General features: G+C 45.6%; 1 protein-coding gene across 1 annotated transcript in view; it reads right to left on the reverse strand.

Annotated features, from left to right (window-relative positions):
- Positions 1 to 2,764: 2,764 nt before the first annotated feature.
- CARS2 (cysteinyl-tRNA synthetase 2, mitochondrial) overlaps positions 2,765 to 21,402 on the reverse strand; it is a 46,023-nt gene continuing 27,385 nt past the window's right edge. The window contains exons 11-15 of the mRNA XM_054383841.1: positions 14,443 to 14,581; positions 12,281 to 12,404; positions 10,225 to 10,323; positions 6,292 to 6,552; positions 2,765 to 2,920 (exon numbers count right to left, since the gene is read on the reverse strand). Of these exons, the coding sequence (XP_054239816.1) occupies positions 2,846 to 2,920; positions 6,292 to 6,552; positions 10,225 to 10,323; positions 12,281 to 12,404; positions 14,443 to 14,581 (698 nt within the window). The 3' untranslated portion in view covers positions 2,765 to 2,845. The remainder of the gene's footprint in view (positions 2,921 to 6,291; positions 6,553 to 10,224; positions 10,324 to 12,280; positions 12,405 to 14,442; positions 14,582 to 21,402) is intronic.

Below are 21,402 nucleotides of genomic sequence, written 5' to 3' on the forward strand. Positions count from 1 at the left end.
ATGCATTTTGTTAAGTTTGTTTTTCTTTTTAAACCAGCTGCCTATTTTTAAAATAGGTTTTTTAATGTTTGCTCATTTTGGTCTATGAGGGTTCACAGGCTTTTTAGATTAGAGCAAAGTCTACTGATAAGAGATGGGATTTTGGTGTTAAGCAGTTTTGTAAACTGTCTAGATCTTTGGGGAAGCTAAGCTACTATTGGTTTACCCCACCCCCCAAAACTACTTTGGAAGCTTGACTTGTTTTAAATAAAATCAGAAAATTAAAACTCATTTTAAAACAGCTACTAGATTTCTTTTAAAAATTAACATTTTGGGTTTGTATTTAGAACATCAGTGGTACTATAAGTGGCATTTGTAGGCGAAGTCAATTGACAGAGCTTCATACCGGTTTCAACCTGTCCTGCTGGTTTTAAAATCTACACAAGTTGTAACTCTGTTATTCACTAATGTATACAAATTGTTACAATTTTTGAACATTCTGGAAATGTAGCAGTTTCTTTTGGTAGGAAATAAAAATAATAGCAAATGAATTATGTGTACTTTGTTTGGTGTGTTCCACTCATTCCCCAGAAGCCAAGCTGACTCTTCACCATTCTTTCTAGTTTACTAAAGCAGCACAGGCAGTGGCGCATTTAAAGTACCCACCGTGCCGAATAAGCATCTGACAGAGTGCTAATGAAGACCCCCGCCATTATGAGTACCAATAACCACGAAAGGAGCGGAGAAAGAGCTACACATTTTGTTCTCAACAGTGTAAAAGAAAGCCTTTCTCTTTTTGAGATTGTGTGAATTATATTTTCAAAGTAAATTCCTTGTGGATAAAGCTGGGTTCTTGGTTTTGTTTTCATAAATTGTTGGAAGTGTGCCACTAGGTAAGTACAAGCCCCATAGAAACTCAGCCACTGGAACACAGGTCACCTCCTGTAAAGCAGGCTTCTCTGCAGCTACTCACAGCCACGCCATCCAGAGAATATCTTTTTTTAAAACACAAACCAGGCAAAAGAAAAAATGCAACTGAACAGGTAATAACTAAACATCTAATTTTATCTTCCCCCTTCTGATAGAGTGAGCCTGAGCATGCTGGACTTCAGTACTAGGGAAATCTCAATGTGTTCTGTGCAAAAGCTAACTGAAAAGGTACCAAGCCGTACAGGTAGCAAGGTTCCACACCACTGCAGTTAAAGATTTTGCAGAACCAAACCAGCAATGCTGCAATAAGGAAATGTCACAGTATCACAGTATATCAGAGGTTGGAAGGGACCTCAGGAGATCATCAGGTCCAGCCCTCCTGCCAGAGCAGGATCACTTAGGATAGTCCACACAGGAATGCATCCATGTGAGTTTTTGAAAGTCTCCCCTTTCCTCCACAACCCCCCTGGGCAGCCTGTTCCAGGGCTCTGTCACCCTCATTGTAAAGAAGTTTCTCCTCATGTTGAGGTGAAATCTTCTATGTTCAAGTTTGAAGTCATTCTTCCTTATCACTGTGAACCACCGAAAAGAGCCTGGCCCCCCTCCACTTGACACCCACCCCTCAGATATTTATAGGCATTGAGCAGATCCCCTCTCAGTCTTCTTAAGACTAAATAGCCCCAGGGCTCTGAGTCTTTCTTCATAGGGGAGATGCTCAAGTCCCCTAATCATCGTCGTGGCTCTCTGTTGGATTCTCTTCAGCAGGTCTCTGTCTCTCTTGAACTCCAGAGCCCAAAACTGGATACAGTATTCCAGGTGTGGTCTCACCAGGGCAGAGTAGAGAGGCAGAACTTCCCTCAACCTGCTGGACACACGTTTCCTGATACATCCCAGGATCCCATTGGCTCTCTTGGCCACAAGAGCACATTGTTGTTCCATGGAGATCTTGCTGTCCACCAGCACTCCAAGGTCTTTCTCTGTGGAGCTGTTTTCCAGCAGGGCAGTCCCTAACCTGTACTGGTGCCTGTTATTTCTCCCCAGATGTAGGACCCTGCACTTGTCCTTATTGTCCTTCATGAGGTTTGCCTGCACCCAGCTCTCCAGCCTGTCCAGGTCACATTGGATGGCTGCACAGCCTGAGGGGTGTCAGCCAACCCCCCCAGTTTTGTATCATCAGTGAACTTGCTGAGGGTACTCTCAATGCCCTCATCCAGGTTGTTGATAAAGATATTGAACAAAACTGGACCCAGTACTGATCCCTGGAGGACACCATGTTGACTCTACCACAGGCCTCCAAGTTGACTCTGTGCCATGGATGACAACCCTCTGAACTCTGTTGTGGAGCCAGTTTTCAATCCACCTCACTGACCAACCATCTATGCCACACTCCTGAGCTTTTCTATGAGGATGTTATGGGAGACAGTATCAAAAGCTTTACTGAAGTCAAGATACATGACATCCACTGCTCTGCTCTCATCTACCCACTTGGTCAATATCTCAAATCTCAGTACCTCTTTCAGTGCCTGAGGAGAACACAACTGTTTAAACCAGTGTTTTCACCCTCAAAGCCAGGCCTAAGTTCTTGCCTCTGTCTTCACTGCTTCAATTCTTGAAGCCAGCTCTGCAAAGCAGGGTGCAAGGGTCAGTCAGGCATCAACTGAGGCTGGGGCACTTCCTCCAGGAGAAGATACTGCTGCATCTGTCAGACACCACAGCTGCTTCCCTGCTGTCCTATATTTTGGATGCTTCCACCATCTGCGTTGCCTACACACCTGCTGTGAGTCCTGTATCTATTTACCTAGTAGTAGTGTGGAGGGCTTTGCTCAGATAATCTTTTATCTTCATTAGTCGCTCTGTCCCAAAGAGTTTATTTGGATACAATATTTACAACTGGAATAAAGCAATGGGAATAAAAAACAAGTCCACGGATAACAGATCAGCTTTTTTTCTCGGTCTGCTGCTCTGCTTCCCCTCCTTCCTTGATTTCCCACGTTGAAACAGCAGCTCTGTCCTGTAAGAAATAGTAAGTGGGTCAGTCTCAGCAGTCTGGATCACAGAGGTACCATGTATGTGTAGATACTTGGAGGCACAGATTTTTTAAACAAGCTTCACACAGCAAAGCAATTAACCCAGCTAGCTAAGTGAGGTGGCACTCTTGCAGGAATGCCTGTTAGTAACAACAGAACACAAATGCAACAGAAACGTCACCTCTTAAGGAGAAGGTGCTGCAGCGGTGTGCAGCTTCTCTCCCACGAGGAGCTTCTGTGCAACTTGGGTAATTGCATTTCTATGTTTAAATGGCTCACGTACATGGAAAACAGCTCTGATAACCAATAAGTAAGTGAGAATATATTGCCTAACGTATTTAATCCCCCTCTGGCTTAGGATAGTAGCCTCTTGCTGTAAACATGACAGCAGTGTCTCAATTTCTGAAGGAATGCTGCAGCCAAACTGAGCATTTATGACTCTCTAAGATCTAGCCGGTTGACTGCAATTACACAGGATGTTAGGGGTTGAAAGGGACCTCTGGAGATCTTTGAGTCCAACTGCCTGCCAGAGCAGGAACATAGAATCTAGTGCAGGTCACATAGGAAGGCATCCAGATGGGTCTTGAAAGTCTCCAGAGAAGGAGACTCCACAACCTCTCTGGAGAGCCTGGTCCAGTGCTCTGTGACCCTTATAGTGAAGGAGTTCCTCCTCACGTTGAGGTGGAACCACCTTTGCTGTAGTTTATATCCACTGCCCCTTGTCCTAGCACAGGGCACAAATGAGAAGAGGCTGTCCTTGACACCCAGCCTTCATATATTTACACACATTTATCAGATACCCTCTCAATCTTCTCCTCTCCAGTTAAAAAGTCCCAGGTCTCTCAGCCCCTCCTCATGAGGCAGTGCTGCAGTCCCTTAGTCATCCCTGTAGCCCTCTGTTGGACTTTCAGGTAGATCCCTCTACCTCTTGAACTGGGGTGCCCAGAACTGGATGCAATATTCCAGGTTGAAATATGACAAAGTTACATGAGCTCTGACTCATTAAAACAAGTCTAGAACAAAGTGTTGAATGTTCTTCAAAGTCGTGACAAGTACCTAATTACTACATTTCATGTAAGTAGCACAGATCAGCTTGCATCTGAAGCATGCTGTATTGATGTGAAGAGACTGGTGGATATTCTAATCTGCTGCAAGTTCTGTAGCTTCAGAGAACCAGAACATTGTCTGCATTGAGCAACAGCATGAGAGAAGAAACCAGTGTACAGAAATAATAAGCCTACAAGCCAAAGGAGAAATCACCCTTTCTATAAAGCTGATTTTTTTAAGGGAATTAAATTATTATAGTATGCCCTAAATTGCTACTCCCATTCTGGAGTGCCCAGCCCCAAACCAGGGCTTCCGAGTCAACTGCACTGAGTGGAGATGAGGCTTCTGTGTTTCCTCTGTTCTGCTGCTTTTCCCTCTGCACATGTACTGAAGAAGTTGCTGGCTGAGTTCAGCCACACCTGACAGGGAGAGCACATTAACACATTAACTGTGTGCATATCATGGAGCTCATGAAAGTTTCATGGAAATCGGAGACTGAGTAGAAAAGAGAAATTCAAATTACTTCCTCAAGTGCCTATTAGGCAAGCACAGCTGCTAGGTGCTGTGTTACCCTGGCAGTTCTGGCAATAGCCAGCCTAGGGCAACTGGCCAAACCAAACCAAGCACACTAGTGCTGAGCATGAGGGTACCAAGAGCTCTGCTATGGGCAAGGCTGTATCTTGTCACATGTGTGCTCTGGCAAGTCTGTGTGAGGAACCGCAGAGCTGCATCGCTCAGTTTGCAGGACTCTTCTGGGGACTTGCAAGATCTGGGCAACCTTCACAGCACACCTTCAGATAATTCCTCAGCATCAGCAAAAAAAAGCAGGAGTTGAGCTTCAGATGCATGCTGTGTGTGCTCGTACATGCACGTGTGCTTCATCTTCAGGAGCAGACTGTTCTGGGACAATCAGGAGACAGATTATTCCAAGCTTCAGATAATTTTAAAAACTCCAGAAATAAATGGAATGAACTGAATCCTGTCCAAGGCTAATTTCTGGGAAGTTATTAAATGTCCATAAATCCCTTTAAAAGCAAATCAAAACAAATCTTCAAAAGGGTGGAGGTGGAGCTGCAGCTGTTCTGCAAAACAGATCAAAAGGGAGCCATCTTCTCCAAGACTTTGTTTCAGTCCAGTTGTTTGGATTTGCAAACTTTCTTGACAGATAACTGAAGTGAGGATTTAGCTATGTACAAACAAGCTAAGGAAGCAGATGTTCTAACTTAGCACAGTTTTTGCTTTCACAGCTGTAGCTCACCCACCACTGTGCTTTGGCCCTCACCCCAGTTTGATCAGCACACTCACTTTTGTCTGAGATCATGAGACAGCTGACCACACTTCATACTTGCTTTTATTAGGTGTGTTGACAAATGACAGCTCTCATGTTCAGCGATAAAAGAGGATGTGTGCTGTCACCCCCTAATGGCATTGTGCTTTATATCCTCCCATCGGTAAAACAATGTAAGGGGACTGCACAAGGCTCAGTTCCAAGTGAGGGAAAAATGAGCAATGTGAACCGGAGGGAGGGAAGGAGAAAGACACTGGAGAGAAAGCGGAGGATTATTGTGCATGTAAGGAGCAACACTGACCCAACAGACCCAACACTGAAACAGAGGGAAGAAAGGCAGTGAAGCAAGAGGAACTGGAAGCAGCAGCCCCCTTTAAAGAAGTAATACAGCACCTTGAACCAGGGGAAGACAGTAAGCCAGTGAAGGGATTTCGCTTGAGCAGGAGACACTAATGGAAAAGGAAAAGAGCTGTGGCAATTAGGCAGAGGCTAAAAGCAAAAAGCAAGGTGGAAAGAAGTGGTACAGGAATCAGGGGATGTGCTTATGTATAGCTCAGGAGTAGTTGGGAATGGAGATGATGATAGAAAAAAAAGTCTCTCTCATGAGGACTAAGGGGAGCATAGAAAGGGCAAACAGAAGCACTGCTTTCATAAGTCTTCTCACAATTTACTTTCCAGTTCCTCTGCAGCGTGTTTAAAGATTGCACACATTACTCAGGCCTTTCCTTCTGGATTGAACCTAGGCAACTTAGGGATTCCTGAATATTCCCATATTTTCAGTGTCTAAATAGCACAACCTTAGTAACTGAAGAAATAGGTGAAGCTTGCATGGAGTCAGGAGGCTGAGGGGGAGCAGAAGAGAAAGCTAGCAGCACCACCAGGCAAGGACTTCCACCTCCTGCTGCTGCAGTCGTACAGGGGACAGGGCACAACACAAAGCTGCTGAAGGGGCAGAAGGGCAAGAATTAATGCTGCCTTAACATAACAACTATGGGCCTCACAAAGGTCACTGTCCCCTACCTGTATGTGGATTCCAAAGGCAGCAAGGTCTCCACGCAGACTGTCACAAGCCTCTAGGAGTGGTTTTCTCTCCTGCATTAACTGCTGCCTCTTTTCCTTTTGTTCCTGTTTCAGTCCTTTGGCTCCCACGGCACCCTCCGCTGGCACAGCGTCACCTGCTTCCGGAAGAGCGAGCGCGTAATGACGGACCTTGGCTCGGAACCTAACAAGCTCATCAATGACATTAGAGAGCATAGCAGAATTGTCTCCTCCCAGAGCCACCTAGAAACCAAACAGGTTGTCTTACAATCTGAAAATGATTTTAAAAAATCCACCCCAACTCAAGTAGCATACACTGAGGCCTTGTCACCTCTCCTGGTTTTGTATCTTCCATAGATTAGTAGGATTAAAATGTCACAATCTTACCTATCCTGGACAAAAAGTTACAGTGGAATCATACTTTGTAGTAGTTCAGCATATTCCTACACAGAAAAAGGCTAACTTGGAGCAGGGAACACAAGAAGTTCTACTTTAAGGGTGACAGAGCACTGGAACAGGCTGCCCAGAGACATTGTGGAGTCTCCTTCTCTAAGGACTTCCAAGACCTATCTGGATGTGTTCCTGTGTGACTGCCCTAGTTGATCCTGCTTTGGCATGGGGGTTGGACTCCATTGTCTCCAAAGGTCCTTTCCAACCCCTACCCATTCTATGATTCTAGGGGACTCTCAGGCTAACATAACATGCTAACATAACATGCTGCATAACCCAACCGTGGAATTCATCCCCACAGGGAACTTCCAAGATGCCAGAAGTGTGCATAAATTAAGAAGGGATTGGACATGTTAATGAAGGAAAGGCCTGGCAACATCCTTACAATAGAGCAAGCGAGGCCCAGCCACCAACTTAGACAGATCCTTGGCTGTAAACATCTACAGAGCTATACCCCATCAGCCCCTTTCTCTGCCTCTGAGCTTCATCAGGAAATGTAAGGGTTTTGGCTCCCCAAACCCATTTGCCTTATCCAAGAGGACCAAACTGGGGCTTTGACCAAACTGGTCTAGCGGAAGGCATCTCTGCCCCTGGCAGGGTGTTTGGACTAGACGATCTTTACGGTTGTCTACTCAACCCAAACCATTCTATGACCAAGCAGCAGCCACTGCACACAGTGGGCATTTTCTGGCTGCTGCCTGACCCTTTCCTTCCCTCAGCCAGCTTCAAGCTTCTGCAGCCTCCTCTGGCTTGACAGATGTCTTGCTGGTCAACACCAAAAGAAGGGAACAACCTCACTCCTCCCAGACGGTCTTGCTCTGACTGCTGCCAAGAGAGAAACTCGGGTACTAGCAGAAGAGGAAGGCCACTCCTTAGCGCTGGCACAGCCATGCTGCTGGTCTCACTTTCAGCAGAGAAAGTCTCCCTATTCCTCATTAGATGTAAACTCCTATGGGGGAGGGAAAGAACAAACCCCCAGCAAACAAGAAAACTGCAGTACTTTATCACTAAGACACGTGAGGGGGCGCAGACAACGAAGCAGTGAAACATAAAGCACACCAAGGCTGGGGGCAAAGTTGCTGGCAGTGACGCTCAGCTGGGAGCAGAAGAGCAGCTGAGTAATTAAAGCCAGAGGGGACTTTATTTAGTCACTGAACAGCAGGATGGAAATGAAAGGGAGTAGTTTCAGAGGTCACTGACTCAAGCAAACAAAGACAAGGAGAAGGAGGTGAAGGGGGAAGCTATTGAAGATACAGTGTGAGATGCTCAGTGCTATCCACAGTCCTAAAAGATCCCCAAAATTTCAAAACATGTAAACATAGTAAAGTTTGAAATTGAAGAAAGTAATAAATCTAAATTCCAGAAACGCTCTACTGTAACCTAGGACATGTAAGAGAGCAGAATAAATTCTTTAATACAGAAGGGAGATGAAAGAGAAATGATGAGGGGGGCAAGAAACATGCCTCTGCAAACACCACTGCCAAAGTTCAAACCAGACACCTACTCATGACACAAGGCAAGATCCTCCAAAAGGAGGGGCAGCTATAGGAGATTAAATGATTCGATCTCCATGTAAAACACTGTGTAGCCTCTCAGAGGTGATCTCCAGTTTCTTCTCCTGCAGTACCAACCAATCCAAACATCTTGTAAGAAGTTTTATATGGAAATTTAGACCTTGCCTACTCCACAGATGGTCACCTCTTTGCGCCAGGGGCACTTGGCAATACAGCAGAGAGGAAGCCCTCATGTTTGCTCTTCAGCTCTAAAAGGCACAATGGTTTCCACCCATTACCTTTTCATACAGATCCGTTTTACCTGCCTGTGGCTGTCCAACTCCTTTCTCTTGCCAAGGCAGAGAGAGACAGGCAGTCTTATTTTACACAACTCATCCCTTTGTGATGCCTCTCACTCCATCAACTACTGCAGAAGCACAGGCAGCTACATTAGACTACAAGGTTAATTATCTGAGATTAATCCCATTCCAAGAGCATGCCATATGCAAACATCCAAATGAAGAGGTGCCAAACACAGCTCTCCATAGTCCCTACATTAAATTGTCAGCACAGTGATGGCCAGGCCAGCTCACCCTCTCCCAGACCACAGGCCAGGACCCCCAGTGCTCAGGGACTGCTCCTGGCTACAGGGCAAGAAAAGCTGAATGCTGAGCTGTTGTGGCTTGTCTTGAGGTCAGAGAACAATCCCTGTACCCTTTAATTTACTGGTGTGTGCTAGCAGCCCACAGACCTTTACAATGAAGATTTCGATTTATTCATTTAATGGAAGCTGAAAGAGTGGAGGGACAAATTCTGACGAGCTACTCCTTCCTGCCTACCTCACACTCAGTGTCTTCTGCTGACCCAGAGAAACTAGCACAGCACACAAATGAGGAAAGTGTTCAGAGCACTTGTTTCAGCAAAAATAAAGGTGCTGCAGGCACCTGCATACAGGCAGGCCAGAATCTGGAGGAATTACTTTGCCAACCTACAGACCACTATAAGTGTTTAGTACAATACTAAAATGTAACATGTAACAGCCAAATCACACCCAACTGCTGTTTCGAAAGAAATTTTGTGGAAAAATCTACAAATAGGCAAAGTAAATAAAGGCATTTATTGCTACACTGCCTGACTTTCAGCAGATTAATAACATTATTTAATTTTTTTATCCTCTTCTGCCCATATTCAACAGAAATTTTTGCAGAACAGTTTCTTTAAAAAAAGTTTTCAACTTCTTGGTATTCAGCTCCAGATTTAAGCAAAAAGGAGCACAGGACAGCCTGCTATTCTCCAATACACTGTGTCATTTTAAATGCTTCCCCTTCCTAACATCAGAATATCACCTCATATTTATTACTCTCTTCCTTGTGTAATACTTTGTTTTAGCTTTTCTCTCCCTTTTTTCCCCTCCTCATTCCTATCTTTCCAAACACTAGATGGTATGTAAGGTATTTCCAATGATGACTCCCCTCACCACCCTCCCCTCCTTGCACCCTGCCAAGGCAGAGCAGCTCTTTTCCCCACACCCTGGCTTTCTGCAGAGGAGCTGAACCTCAACTCTTGATATGCAGTGAGGTCATAACTGCAAATATTCACACAGCTGTCAGTCAGCCTGGTTGCAACCATCAGAAAGAAATAGAAGAGCCAGGGGGAAAGCCAGACACATAACAGAACCACCTTAAAGGCTTCCACTGGTAATTTTTTTCTTGTTTCATTCCTCAGACTTCTACTTCCACAGCACAATTGCTGTAGAAATCACAAAGGAGTATCTCCAAGCAAAAAGCCTACACTTTGTTCCACCTGCTCACATGCTCTCCTAAGACATCACAGCAGAAAGTGCAAGCAGTGCAGAAAGGTTTACTAAAGCCATAAATAACCCTGCTACATCTGATGCCTTTAGAAAGCATTCTATAAAACACAACACTGGTGCTGCCACCACATCAGAGCATGCCGAAGAGGTGTTTCATACCTGTCTTTCTCCAAAGGACATCCCAAGGGCATTAAAGAAGCCTTCTATATAGGAAATAATGCTTCCATACACAACAGAACTTCTAGGAAATCCAGCATCCTGTTTAAAAAACACTCAAATGAGACTGTTCGGTCAATACATACGACAGAATTCAGCATCTCTCTGTAGCCTAGTCCACAAGGGAAAACTATTACTGATTGTATAGACCTGTCTCCACCAGCAACACCTGCCCAGATGGGAGCTTTTAGAGATATAAAAGCTTTAAAAAAAAGATTTAAGTAAAGGGGGGAGAGAGAGAGTTTATAATCGGCATGTAGAGCAAGGAGAAAAGATGTGTGAAGCTGCTATGCGTTACGTGCGTGAAGTAAATTTGACCTAAAAATAGCATTTCTAGGCACGAAAGTGCTGCGTATATAAAAACAAAACAAAAGAACAAAATCCCAGCTTCAAGGACACCTATGAAATAAATTATTAAAAGAAACCCACATCCTTTTTGAGTGTGTTATTGATTTAAACAACATGAAGGCTGCTTTGAGATAGCTTAGGGCATTTTGTCATGCCCCAGTAGCACCAGTAACCACCAGCAGCAGTGATAGAAGAGTGGTTTTAAGATTGCTTGTATTTATTTCCTCTATATTCATTTCACACACACCAAAAATAAATACAATTAAGACTAAATGACAGACTGAGAAGTAATTTAAGGGACTAACCCTTGCCTAAAAAAAGAGTGATGACATACACAACCAAATTAGCAGCCAGTACTGGATTTTATCCAACATCTCCATTAGGGCCTGAGATAAGAAATAACCTAAAATCTGCGAGAGATCTGAACTGGAGGAGCTGAGGGAAAGGACGCGAATGTTCCCACTAAGGAGGAAATGGTGAGCTTAGAGAGAGGAATGAGTAGTTACATTTACGTCCATTTACTCATAGTCCTTAAGGAAAACACCACTACACACTACCTCAGTAAGAGGCAATGTTCAGACAACTGCAGTGCACCCAGAAAAGCTCCACCACCAGAACCGGAAACCTCTGTCAGTGGCCCCACAAATACCCCCCTAGTTCTCAACAAAAGGATTGACAGAAGGAATTCAGGGAGAACTAGCAATGGCTGGCCAAATGAGGATACTTGTGCTTAGGAGTAGTAGTGCTGCTAAGATCCCTGCTGCAAACTGGTTCAGATAAGGGATTTGCTCAGAGAGTCATTTTATAAAGATAAGGCTATGGACAGAATCCAAAGCCAGTGTTGAAACAGGACCACAAGAAGGCAGGATTTCTAAACTTAAAGGCTCCTTCTCTCTTAAAATCAGTGATCACTACATACCCAAGATCTCTTTTACAGCACACACATTGTGGGTGTGATGACACAAGCAATCAAGGAGCACAGCAACAAGGCTGAGCTGCTCGCTTGGAGCAAGAAAAGGGATCTGTTAGTAGAAGACCCAGAAGTGCTTCAGACTGCGCTTACTGCTCAGGTCTTGTCCTTACCAGATGCCTCCTTCATGTCAGCACCAATAGATCTTAACAAGGTCTCAATTTGCCAAAAGCCATCCGAAGCTGGACTCGTGTAGGCGTGCTGAGGCGACAGTTACAGTTTGCTGACAGCAGAAGGCACTTGGTCCCCAAAGCCGAACTCACAACCATAACTGCCCGGTGCGCCTGGGACTGCCTGCCAAAGCCCCCTCCAGCAACCACCATTTCCCAATTTAGGTTGACTTCTTTGCATGGGTATTAAGCAAAGAAGCTGGGTAAGAACATAAAACCAGCATTAAAATTAGCAGCATGCTACAATGGCTCCAGGCCTTTCAAAAACCTAAGGTATAAATAACATAAAGCAGCAGGAAAGAAACATCTTTTGGACACAACAAAGGACAAAACAACAGCCCTACACAATTCCTGTGATACGGTCAGGACAAATGGGCACCATTAAGGTCAACAGTTTATGGAGCTTTGTTTCTGCTGGTTTCTTATGTGAACAATAAACTAATCTGTCTGCATTAAACAGTAGGACAGTGGACAGCTGTCATTTTCTGATCTCTGTATCCTAATGGGTTACCTTAGTAACAGCCTTAAGCTGTCTGTTGCCATGGTGAACGAGGTCCATAATTGCTGCAACAGCCCTGGAGGTGTCAAAGTCATCTGCAAACGCAGCCTTCACGGTTACTTTTGTGCTGGCTAGCCTTCAAGAAGAAAAAGTAATGTTTAAGATAAGACAAACAAGATGCCAGCAGTACACTGAATTCATCAGCTATTCAGCCAGAGGGAAGTCATCGAAAGGACACTGTCATTTCCTTCCCAGCTCTCTTATGATGGGCAATATTACAGAGATCAGGGAGACTACATCTTTCAGCTCCAAAGGGAAAAAACTTGATGCATGTCAAAATCCAAAGTGCTACATCCCTCCAATAAATACATGGTTAATCACAGCAGCCAACAACAGCAGAGCAAGGCTTGCCTTAACCATTTCAAAATAGATGGAAAATGAGGTTAATATTTAACACATTAAAGATTTTGCTGAGTTCTTTTCTTCCCAGAAGCCTGCTTCTCATGCTAACAGCACACTGCTCTTCCAAAGCCATGTCATGCACATCACTCCCATGCCTGGCAAGAGAGCTGACTTAGGGTCAGCCAGGAGTCCTGTTGGCAGGATCTGGCTCAGAAGCGGGTGCTGCTTCCTCATTTTCTGTGTGAACCCAATCCCAATCATGAGCCTCCACTTGACTTGGCCCAGATGGAAAGTTTGGTGGGACAGTTCATGTAACAGAACCAAGTCATTGGTAACTAGCACTCATCGCTGCAGAACCAGTGCCTTCTGCTGCAGCCACTGTGAGCGGGAAGACAAGGACAGCAGCAGGAATAAACCATGAGCTGCAAACAGCTATTGGAGGTGTGCTCTTGCACACAGCCAGGCAAAGCAGACCTCAAAAGCACTGATTCAAGGATGTTGTTTCATGATAAAGCTCAGGGGACAGGGCTACCTGGGGAACCTCAAGCTATCCTAGCACCTCTGGGGCTCTCCTGAACCCTATTTTGCCTGTATCCAACTGTTTTTTGCCTGAAATGCCTGCCTCCCCTCAGGACTGCTGCCCTAAGTCAGTCCTCCCAACACAGTTTCCTCCAAGCTTCCTCCTCTCTGCTGAATATCTACCATTTTCCTAATTAAGAGCTCTGTTTCATTTTGGTTGTTTTCACATCTACTGATACACAAGTGCCCTCCCACATGTCCCCCACTGACAATCCATTTCAACTTTCCACAAGCTTCACGTCTCTCAGCCTTAACTCTCACCAACAGGTCTCCTGCACCTCCTGCTGAGGGACTTACATTAACTAGTTGTGGTATTTGGCAAAAGCAGCTCCACTTCCTTGTAACCAGTGCCGCTTGCAAGCGTTATCTGGTGCAGCCATAAAACTCCTTGACAGCAAGATGCTCACACCACAATGAAGTTGCCTCTCACTTCTACAGCACAGTCCGTTCCTCCTCTGATCCCATGTCCCAGAGCTGCCTGCATGCACGCACTTCAGGATGCTCAACATTTCTCCTACACTGACTCCAGAACATTGTGCTCAGCTTCTCAGCTTCTCAGCCCCAAAGACAGGGGCACCTCTCTCCCCTGGGTGATGACCCGAGATTCCTAAAGGACTCCAAAGAAGATTCTTCTTGTCACTGTCAGGGCCACAACCACCATAATTTCTTCTTTCCCTATGACATCTCTGCCCCTTGCCAATTTCTTAGTAAACCCTTCTCTCCTCTGCTGCATGCCACAGTGCCAGCCAGCTTGATTACATGTTCACATGCCCCAAACATGTTAGTTTCCAGTTGTCCTCTTTCTTCTTCACTTGCTAATGCACAGTTCTATTTATGAACTGGGTAGCCTCACAACTTCAGTCACAGCTTTACCCACTCAGGAGGGGGAAGATGCCTATGTTAGCACAGACATGCTGTACTAACTTGAAGAACTCAATCTTGCAAGTCTTTTCCAATCAGAACAGATCTACGATTCCATAAATAACAAAGATTTTAAAAATACAATGAACTAAATGGAGTAGACTGGCTTCAAAAAGGAGAGGAAAAAAGCTGCCCTTGGTGAAGCCTGACAGGAACAACTGCTTCCATATTGTCCTCCTTAAACAGATCTCTGCAATGTTCAGCCCTTTGACCCTGTTGGCAAACTATTGCTCAAGCAATCACAATCTTTAAAATACAGGAGGTGCACTTACCTTTCCCAGAGTACATCTTCTCTAACAGGGTCACATACCAGCTCTCCTTTTATGTAAGCATTTGCATCTCTAATAAATGAGGAGATTGCCTGAAGAAGGTGCTTTGCATCATCCATGCTCTTGTCACTAAATTCCACTGCTAAGGAAAAAAAAATTGGGGGGTTATGACAAAGAAGATGCTGTCTGTCATACATTTTCAGACAAGGTTGTTCCAGAAAAAATTAGTACTTGTCATAGTGAACTTTTTTTACAACTTACTGCCCTTTTAATTAAAATCTCCATTTTTCATTTGCAATAGGTGAATTAAATCAGTATAAAAGACAACTATTACACATGACAAAGTATAACCTACTGGAAAGGTATCAGACTGATTCAAAAAGCATCTGGAAGCTACTTGATTGATTTTTTTTTCCATTATTGAACCTCTGAAGTTATTACTCCAAAGCATTTTTGTTGCATATATTTCCAAACGTTACCCCAGACTTAAGCTGGCAAGATATACCTTTGATCAGGCACCTAGAGTTAATCTAGCATCTAAAAATCTAGATGGACATAACATTTTGCAATCTAGATTCTGTACTACATATATAATTCCTTCAAGATAATCACACACTAAACCATGCCACTAAGCATCATGTCCACATGCTGCTTGAACACCCCCAGGGATGGTGACTCTACCACTGTCCTGGGGAGACTGTTCCAATGTTTGATAACCCTTTCAGTGAAAAGATATTTCCTAATATCCAGCCTAAACCATTTCCCCTGGCACAGCTTGTGCCCATTTCCTCTGGTCCTGTCACTTGTCATCAAGGAGAAGAGGCTGGCCCCCTCCTTGCTCCAACTTCCCTTCAGGTAGTTGTAGAGAGCAATGAGGTCTCCCTTCAGCCTCCTCTTCTACAGACTGAACAACCCCAGCTCCCTCAGATGTTCCTTGTAGGTCATGTGCTCCAGGCCCTTCACCAGCCTCATTGCCCTTCTCTGGACATGCTCCAGCACCTCAATATCCTTCCTACAGAGAGGGCCCCAGAACTGAACGCTGTCCTGCTGCTAATACAAGCTAGGATGCCACTGGCTTTCTTGGCCACCTGGGCATACTGCTGATTCATGTTCAGTCAACTATCAACCAATACCTCAGGTCCATCTCGAAGTTGCAGTGTTCCAGCCACACATCCCCACATTTGTAGCTTTCCATGGGGTAGGTTGACCCAGCTGAGGACCTGGCACTATGGCCTTATTGAACTTCATACAATTAGCCTTGTCCCAACGATATAACTTGTCTTGATCACGCTGTAAAAGTTTCTCTACCTTCTAGCAGATCTACACAGCCACCCAGCTTGATGTCATCAGCAAACTTACTGAGGGTGCACTCAGTCCCCTTGTCCCAGTCGTTAACTAAGGTACCAGAGAGGATAGTACTGAATCCTGGGAGACACCAGCAGTGACTGGGCACCAGCCAGATTTAACTCCATTCACCACTGCTCTTTGGGCCCAGCCATTCAATCAATTCTTTTCTCCAGTGCAGAGTGCATTTATCCAAGCCTTGTGCCATGAGTTTCTGAAGGAGAGTGCTGTGGGACACAGTGTCAAAGGCTTTATTTAGTCCAGGTAGACAATGTCCACAGTCCTTCCCTCATGCACTAGGCAGATCACCTTGTTGTAGCAGGAGATCAGATTAGTAAGACAGGACCTGCCTTTCCTGAACCCATGCCGACTGGGCCTGATCACCTGGTTGTCTTTTATGTGCCATGTGATGGCACTCAGGATGACCTGCTCCATAACCTTTTCTGGAACCAGAGCCAGACTGGCAGGCCTGTAGTTCTCTGGATCATCCTTTCTGGTAGATGGGTTGTCACATTAGCTACCCAACAGTCAACTGGGACCTCCAATAGCACACAATTTTCTATAAAAGAGTACTTGGACCCCACACAAGACAGCTCACCCAACTTTGGTGCAAGTTGTGTCAACCAAAGACAGGCCTAATTTAAACACATTCCTTCCCACAACATCACAAAGTTGATTAGTTGAATCAAAGCTCCGTTCATAGCCAGTGCAGCATTGCTTCACAGTTTTATGCCTGACTTCTGCACTAAGGTACATCCAAACTACAACTTGCAACATATTCTGAATCTCTTCAGCATTGAGCCTTGCCTGTAGCTTCCACAATCTCACCCCGGGTCCTGCCCATGTTACAGCCTACTGTGCTGTGTAATTACACAACACTGCCCAGACACGGCTCTTTAAAGCAGACAGTCTGAGCAAAGGGACAGATCTCAGAGGGCAGGAGCAGAGCAGCCAGATGTGAGACCTGATCTCGGCTCCATTAGCCTAAATCCCGAAGAAGCCTAGCTGTTTTAACAGACATTCTGTAGGATTTAACCCAGAATAATAACTAAGGCGTAGGTCTGGACCAGGATTTGCCAGACTTTCCATTTCTGTGTAATTAACAATCTGCGTTACTGCCTCATGAACGCTGGTTTTAAATTTAAAAGATGAGTGAAACTTAAGAGACCAATGCACAGACTTTAAGAAAACAGCAAGATATCAAAAGAGATCATTTATATCCACTAAGATTATATCCACTGATTACCCTGGTTACAGGAACTCCATGAGAATCCTTGATGAAGTTTATCCCCGTGAAGCCTGCTTTGATTAAAGCCATTCTTCTTCCCCAGATCACAGCATTCTCCTAAACTACTGCCTGCAGGCACTGCAAATCCACAGCATGGCACAGGCAAGCCCAGCTCTATAAACCTTCACTGTACTCCCTGCTCCCTCTCTTCTTTGCCACTGAGGGCATCACCAAGTTACAGAACGTATACTCAGACCCAACAGATAACTAAGGATCAGAGAGACCAAAACCTTACAGTTCACCCAGGTTCACAAAATCACTGGAGTGGTTCTGGAGCAGGAAAGCGTTCTGGGGACAAAACCCCACTGCCTGCAGCGGGCTCGCAGACCTTCAATCTAATTGCATAAAGCAAAGCCACTGCTGAGGAGAGGCAAGAGGAGAAGTGGTACCTCACAATGGGGTCCCACAGGCCTTCAGAGACAGCACCTCTCCTTCTAAGCTGCACCCAGAAGTAGCCTGGCAGGCATACTGGTGTTAGGGCACCATGTTGCTACATGTGGCATCTATGAGAGACCTTTACCCGGCAGCCCCAGCTGCACTGAAAGGTGGTGATTCAAGTCAAGAAGAGGACAGCCAGAGGCATCAGCCAAAGTATAAGGCCTGGATCACCACCACTGCCACCAGAGCTCAGCTTAACCCTGAACACCTTTGCCCCACCAGCCTGAGCAGGTAGAAAGGGCAACAGAGCAGAGGGGGTCCCTGCAAAGACTGTGGAAGGGAGATGTCCTGCATCTAAGCTTCTTCCTTCTGAATTTTCTCCTCTTTCTTATGAGTAAGGCATCCAGCTTTACCCTCCCTGTGACAATGGCCACCATGGGAAGAGGCCTGTGCTCCCACAAAAATACATGCACTTCCCTGGACATGGCTCTCCAGCCTTGCCCCTCTTTGGCTGGAGCAGTTTGTAGTTGTGTTTCTCCTCAAGTGCCCATCAGCATGCACATAGGCTCAGACCACAAAAAAAGCACATTCCAAGTCCAAGATCTGCATAAAATGGAGCACCAAGCACGAGCCACATTCCCAGCAGTCAGACACTGCCCTCATTTGTCTGCCTATGAAGACCTTTTACAGGCTTTCTCCAACAACCATGGTAACATCACCCAACCCTCAAACCTGGATTTAAGCAAGTACATAAGGCTCTCCTTCACGGGCAGGGATGGTGGGAACCATCACCAACAGGTTTAAGCTATGAAATTCTTTTTAGAAACAAGGGGAATGTGCTTAGTGTCTCACTCATAAAGATATGAAGGAAACAGCAAGACGAGGAGGGCAGTACACTTATCTTTGGTCTAAAGTGAATTGATAGCAGGTATCTGAACTGCCAGGCTGCACATTAAATACTTGGCTCTGACTCTTCAACTGGACAACAAATAACCATGCTCTACCTCATAAGGTGGAGGTGGCAAGGACAGCAGACTATCTACCAGCTTGCCTACAGGCACCGTACTCTGACGTAACACCACCATATCCTTTCATCAAAGATACCTATATAGGCACAGGTAGCCATCTGTTTTTATCAGAGGAAGGTGTTAAACCTAGAACTCAAAAAAAAAAAAAAGTCATGTCCTTCTTGCAGAGGTTTACAATGCAGCCAACTGACCTGCAGGCAGTGTTGTTTCTTGCCTCAAGGCACACTTAGAAATTGCCAGCCAGTCAACTTTTGTTTACAGGACAAATATCACAGAATCATTCAGGTTGGAAAAGACCCCCAGGATCAAGTCCAACTATTGACCCTACTCTACAAAGTTCACCCCTAAACCATATCCCCAAGCACCACATCCAAACGACCTTTAAACACATCCAGGGTTGGTGACTCAACCACCTCCCTGGGCAGCACATTCTAATGCCTGACCACTCTTTCCATGAAAAAATTTTTCCTAATGTCCAGTCTAAACCTACCCTGTTGCAGTTTGAGGCTGCTCCCTCTTGTTCTCACAGGTAATTAGCAATAGAAGAGACCAGCACCAACCTCTCCACAGGGTCCTTTCAGGTAGGAGTAGGAGAGCAATGAGGTCCCACTCAGCCTCCACTTTTTCAAACTAAACAGTCCCAGCTCCTTCAGTTGCTCTTCATAAGATTTATTCTCCAGGCCCTTCCCCAGCTTCATTGCCCTCCTCTGCACTCACTCCAGCACCTCCACATCTCTCTTGTATTGAGGTGCCCAAAACCGGACACAATACTCAAGGTGTGGCCTCACCAGAGCTGAGTACAAGGGAAAAATCACCTCTCTACTCCTGCTGGACACACCTTTTCAAATACAAGCCAGGATGCTGTTGGCTTTCTTGGCCACCTGGGCACACTGCTACCTCATACTCAGATGTCTGCTAATCAGAACACCCAGATCCCCTTCTGCCAGACAGCTCTCCAGCCACACTTCCCCAAGCCTGCAGCGTTGCTTGGGGTTGCTGTGGACAATGTGCAGGATGTGGCACTCAGCCTTATTGAAGCTGATATACATAGGATAGTGGTGTATGTGCTAGCCTTTTTTCTTCTTTTGTTTTAAATACACATTTGTTCAAGATTCCCAAGCGTCCCCAGCTGCAGCCCAAGAACCATTGAGCACAATGTAGTCCAAAGAAGTGCCTGCCTTCTGGAAACACAGCATGGACAGGGAAGCTGACAAAATCTCCTACGCCTCTTCCCACCAGCAGTGTTTGCCAGACTAAGATGATCATTAGGTTATCAAATGCTGGGGTAAGCAAGCTGCACTGTAGCACAGAACTGCCTGAACACTCGGTAAAACTCCATGGGACAAAAAATGATAACACAGCAGGGAGATAAAAAGTTATTAGCAAGCCCTTGTCATACCCTACAGGAATATAAGGCAAAGCTCTACCTAGGTATGTCTCTTAAAACAACTGATCGTGACTGAAATACAAACAAATGCGAGAGACGCAAATTAGAGATGGTGGTAACTCATTAATCGAAAGTGCAATTAACTGAGAGTCGCAATTAACAGCAGCTCAGGAAGACATTTAGATGAATGGGTTACATACTACACTTGGTAAAGATGCTGTCCTACGTGAGAGCAAGAGAGCAGCCCCGCAGTGCACCACCAACCCTTGCACCCACTGGAGGACAGCTGAAAGGCAGCACAGGAAGAGCCCACTCCACCATCACACCTCTGCATTGCTGGCTAGGGAAGCATGTGGGGAAAGCCATTCATATCAGAATCCCATGGGAAAGGATTTTCAGGGCCAGGGAAGCAGGGCAAGATGGCAAATCTTTAATGACATTGTTGTTAGAGTGCAAGAGTTCTGTGTAAGAAATCAGGCAAGGAAGGGAAGATACCAGCATGGCTCAATAGAGACCTGCTGGTCAAAATAAAGAGCAAGACAGAACAGAACAGGCAGTGGAAGCAGGGACAGGTAACATGGGAGGAGTATAGAGACACTGCCCTGTTGTGTGGAGATGAGGTCATGAAGGCCAAGGCACAGCTAGAGCTGAACCTGGCAAGGGACGCAGAGAATAACAAAAAGGGCTTCTACAGGTACATCAAGAAAAGGCTCGATGTCCAGACGGAGACGGTGACAAGTGGTGTCCCACAAGGGTATGTACTGGCACCAGTGCTGTTCAACATCTTCATCAGTGATGCAGACAGTGAGATTGAGTGCACCCTCAGCAAGTTTGCAAATGATACCAAGCTGAGTGGTGTGGGTGATAAGACTGAAGGATGGAATGCCATCCACAGGGACCTGGGTAGGCTGGAGAAGTACACTGAGGAGAATCTCATGAGGTTCAACAAGGCAAAGTGCAAGGTCCTGCACCTAGGACAGGGCAATCCTAGATATCAACACAGGCTGGGGGATGATGAAATTGAGAGCAGTCCTGCAGAAAAGGACCTGGGGGGTAACTGGTGGATGAGAAGCTGGACATGAGCCAAGAGCGTGTGCGTGCAGCCCGGAAAGCAAATGGAATCCTGGGCTGCGTCAAAAGAAGCATGGCCAGCATATCAAGAGAGGTGATTCTGCCACTCTGCTCTGGTGGGACCTCACCTGGAGTACTGCATCCAGCTATGGGAACCCCAACACAAGAGGGACACAGACCTGCTAGAGTGGGGCTAGAGGAAGGCCACAAGGATGATCAGAGGGCTGGAGCACCTCTCCTACAAAGACAGGCTTAAAGAATCAGGGCTGTTCATCCTGGAGAAGAGAAGGCTCTGGGGAGAACTTACAACAACGTTTCACTGTCTGAAGCGGATGTACAAGAAGACTGGGGAGAGACTGTTAAGAAGGGCTTGTAGTGATAGGACAAGGGGCAGTGATTCCAAACAGGAGCAGGGTACATTTAGGCTGGACACAACAAAGAAGTTCTTAACCAGGAGAGTGGTAAAA

This window comes from Indicator indicator, chromosome 1, assembly GCF_027791375.1.
Source record: "Indicator indicator isolate 239-I01 chromosome 1, UM_Iind_1.1, whole genome shotgun sequence".
Taxonomy (NCBI): Eukaryota; Metazoa; Chordata; class Aves; order Piciformes; family Indicatoridae; genus Indicator; species Indicator indicator.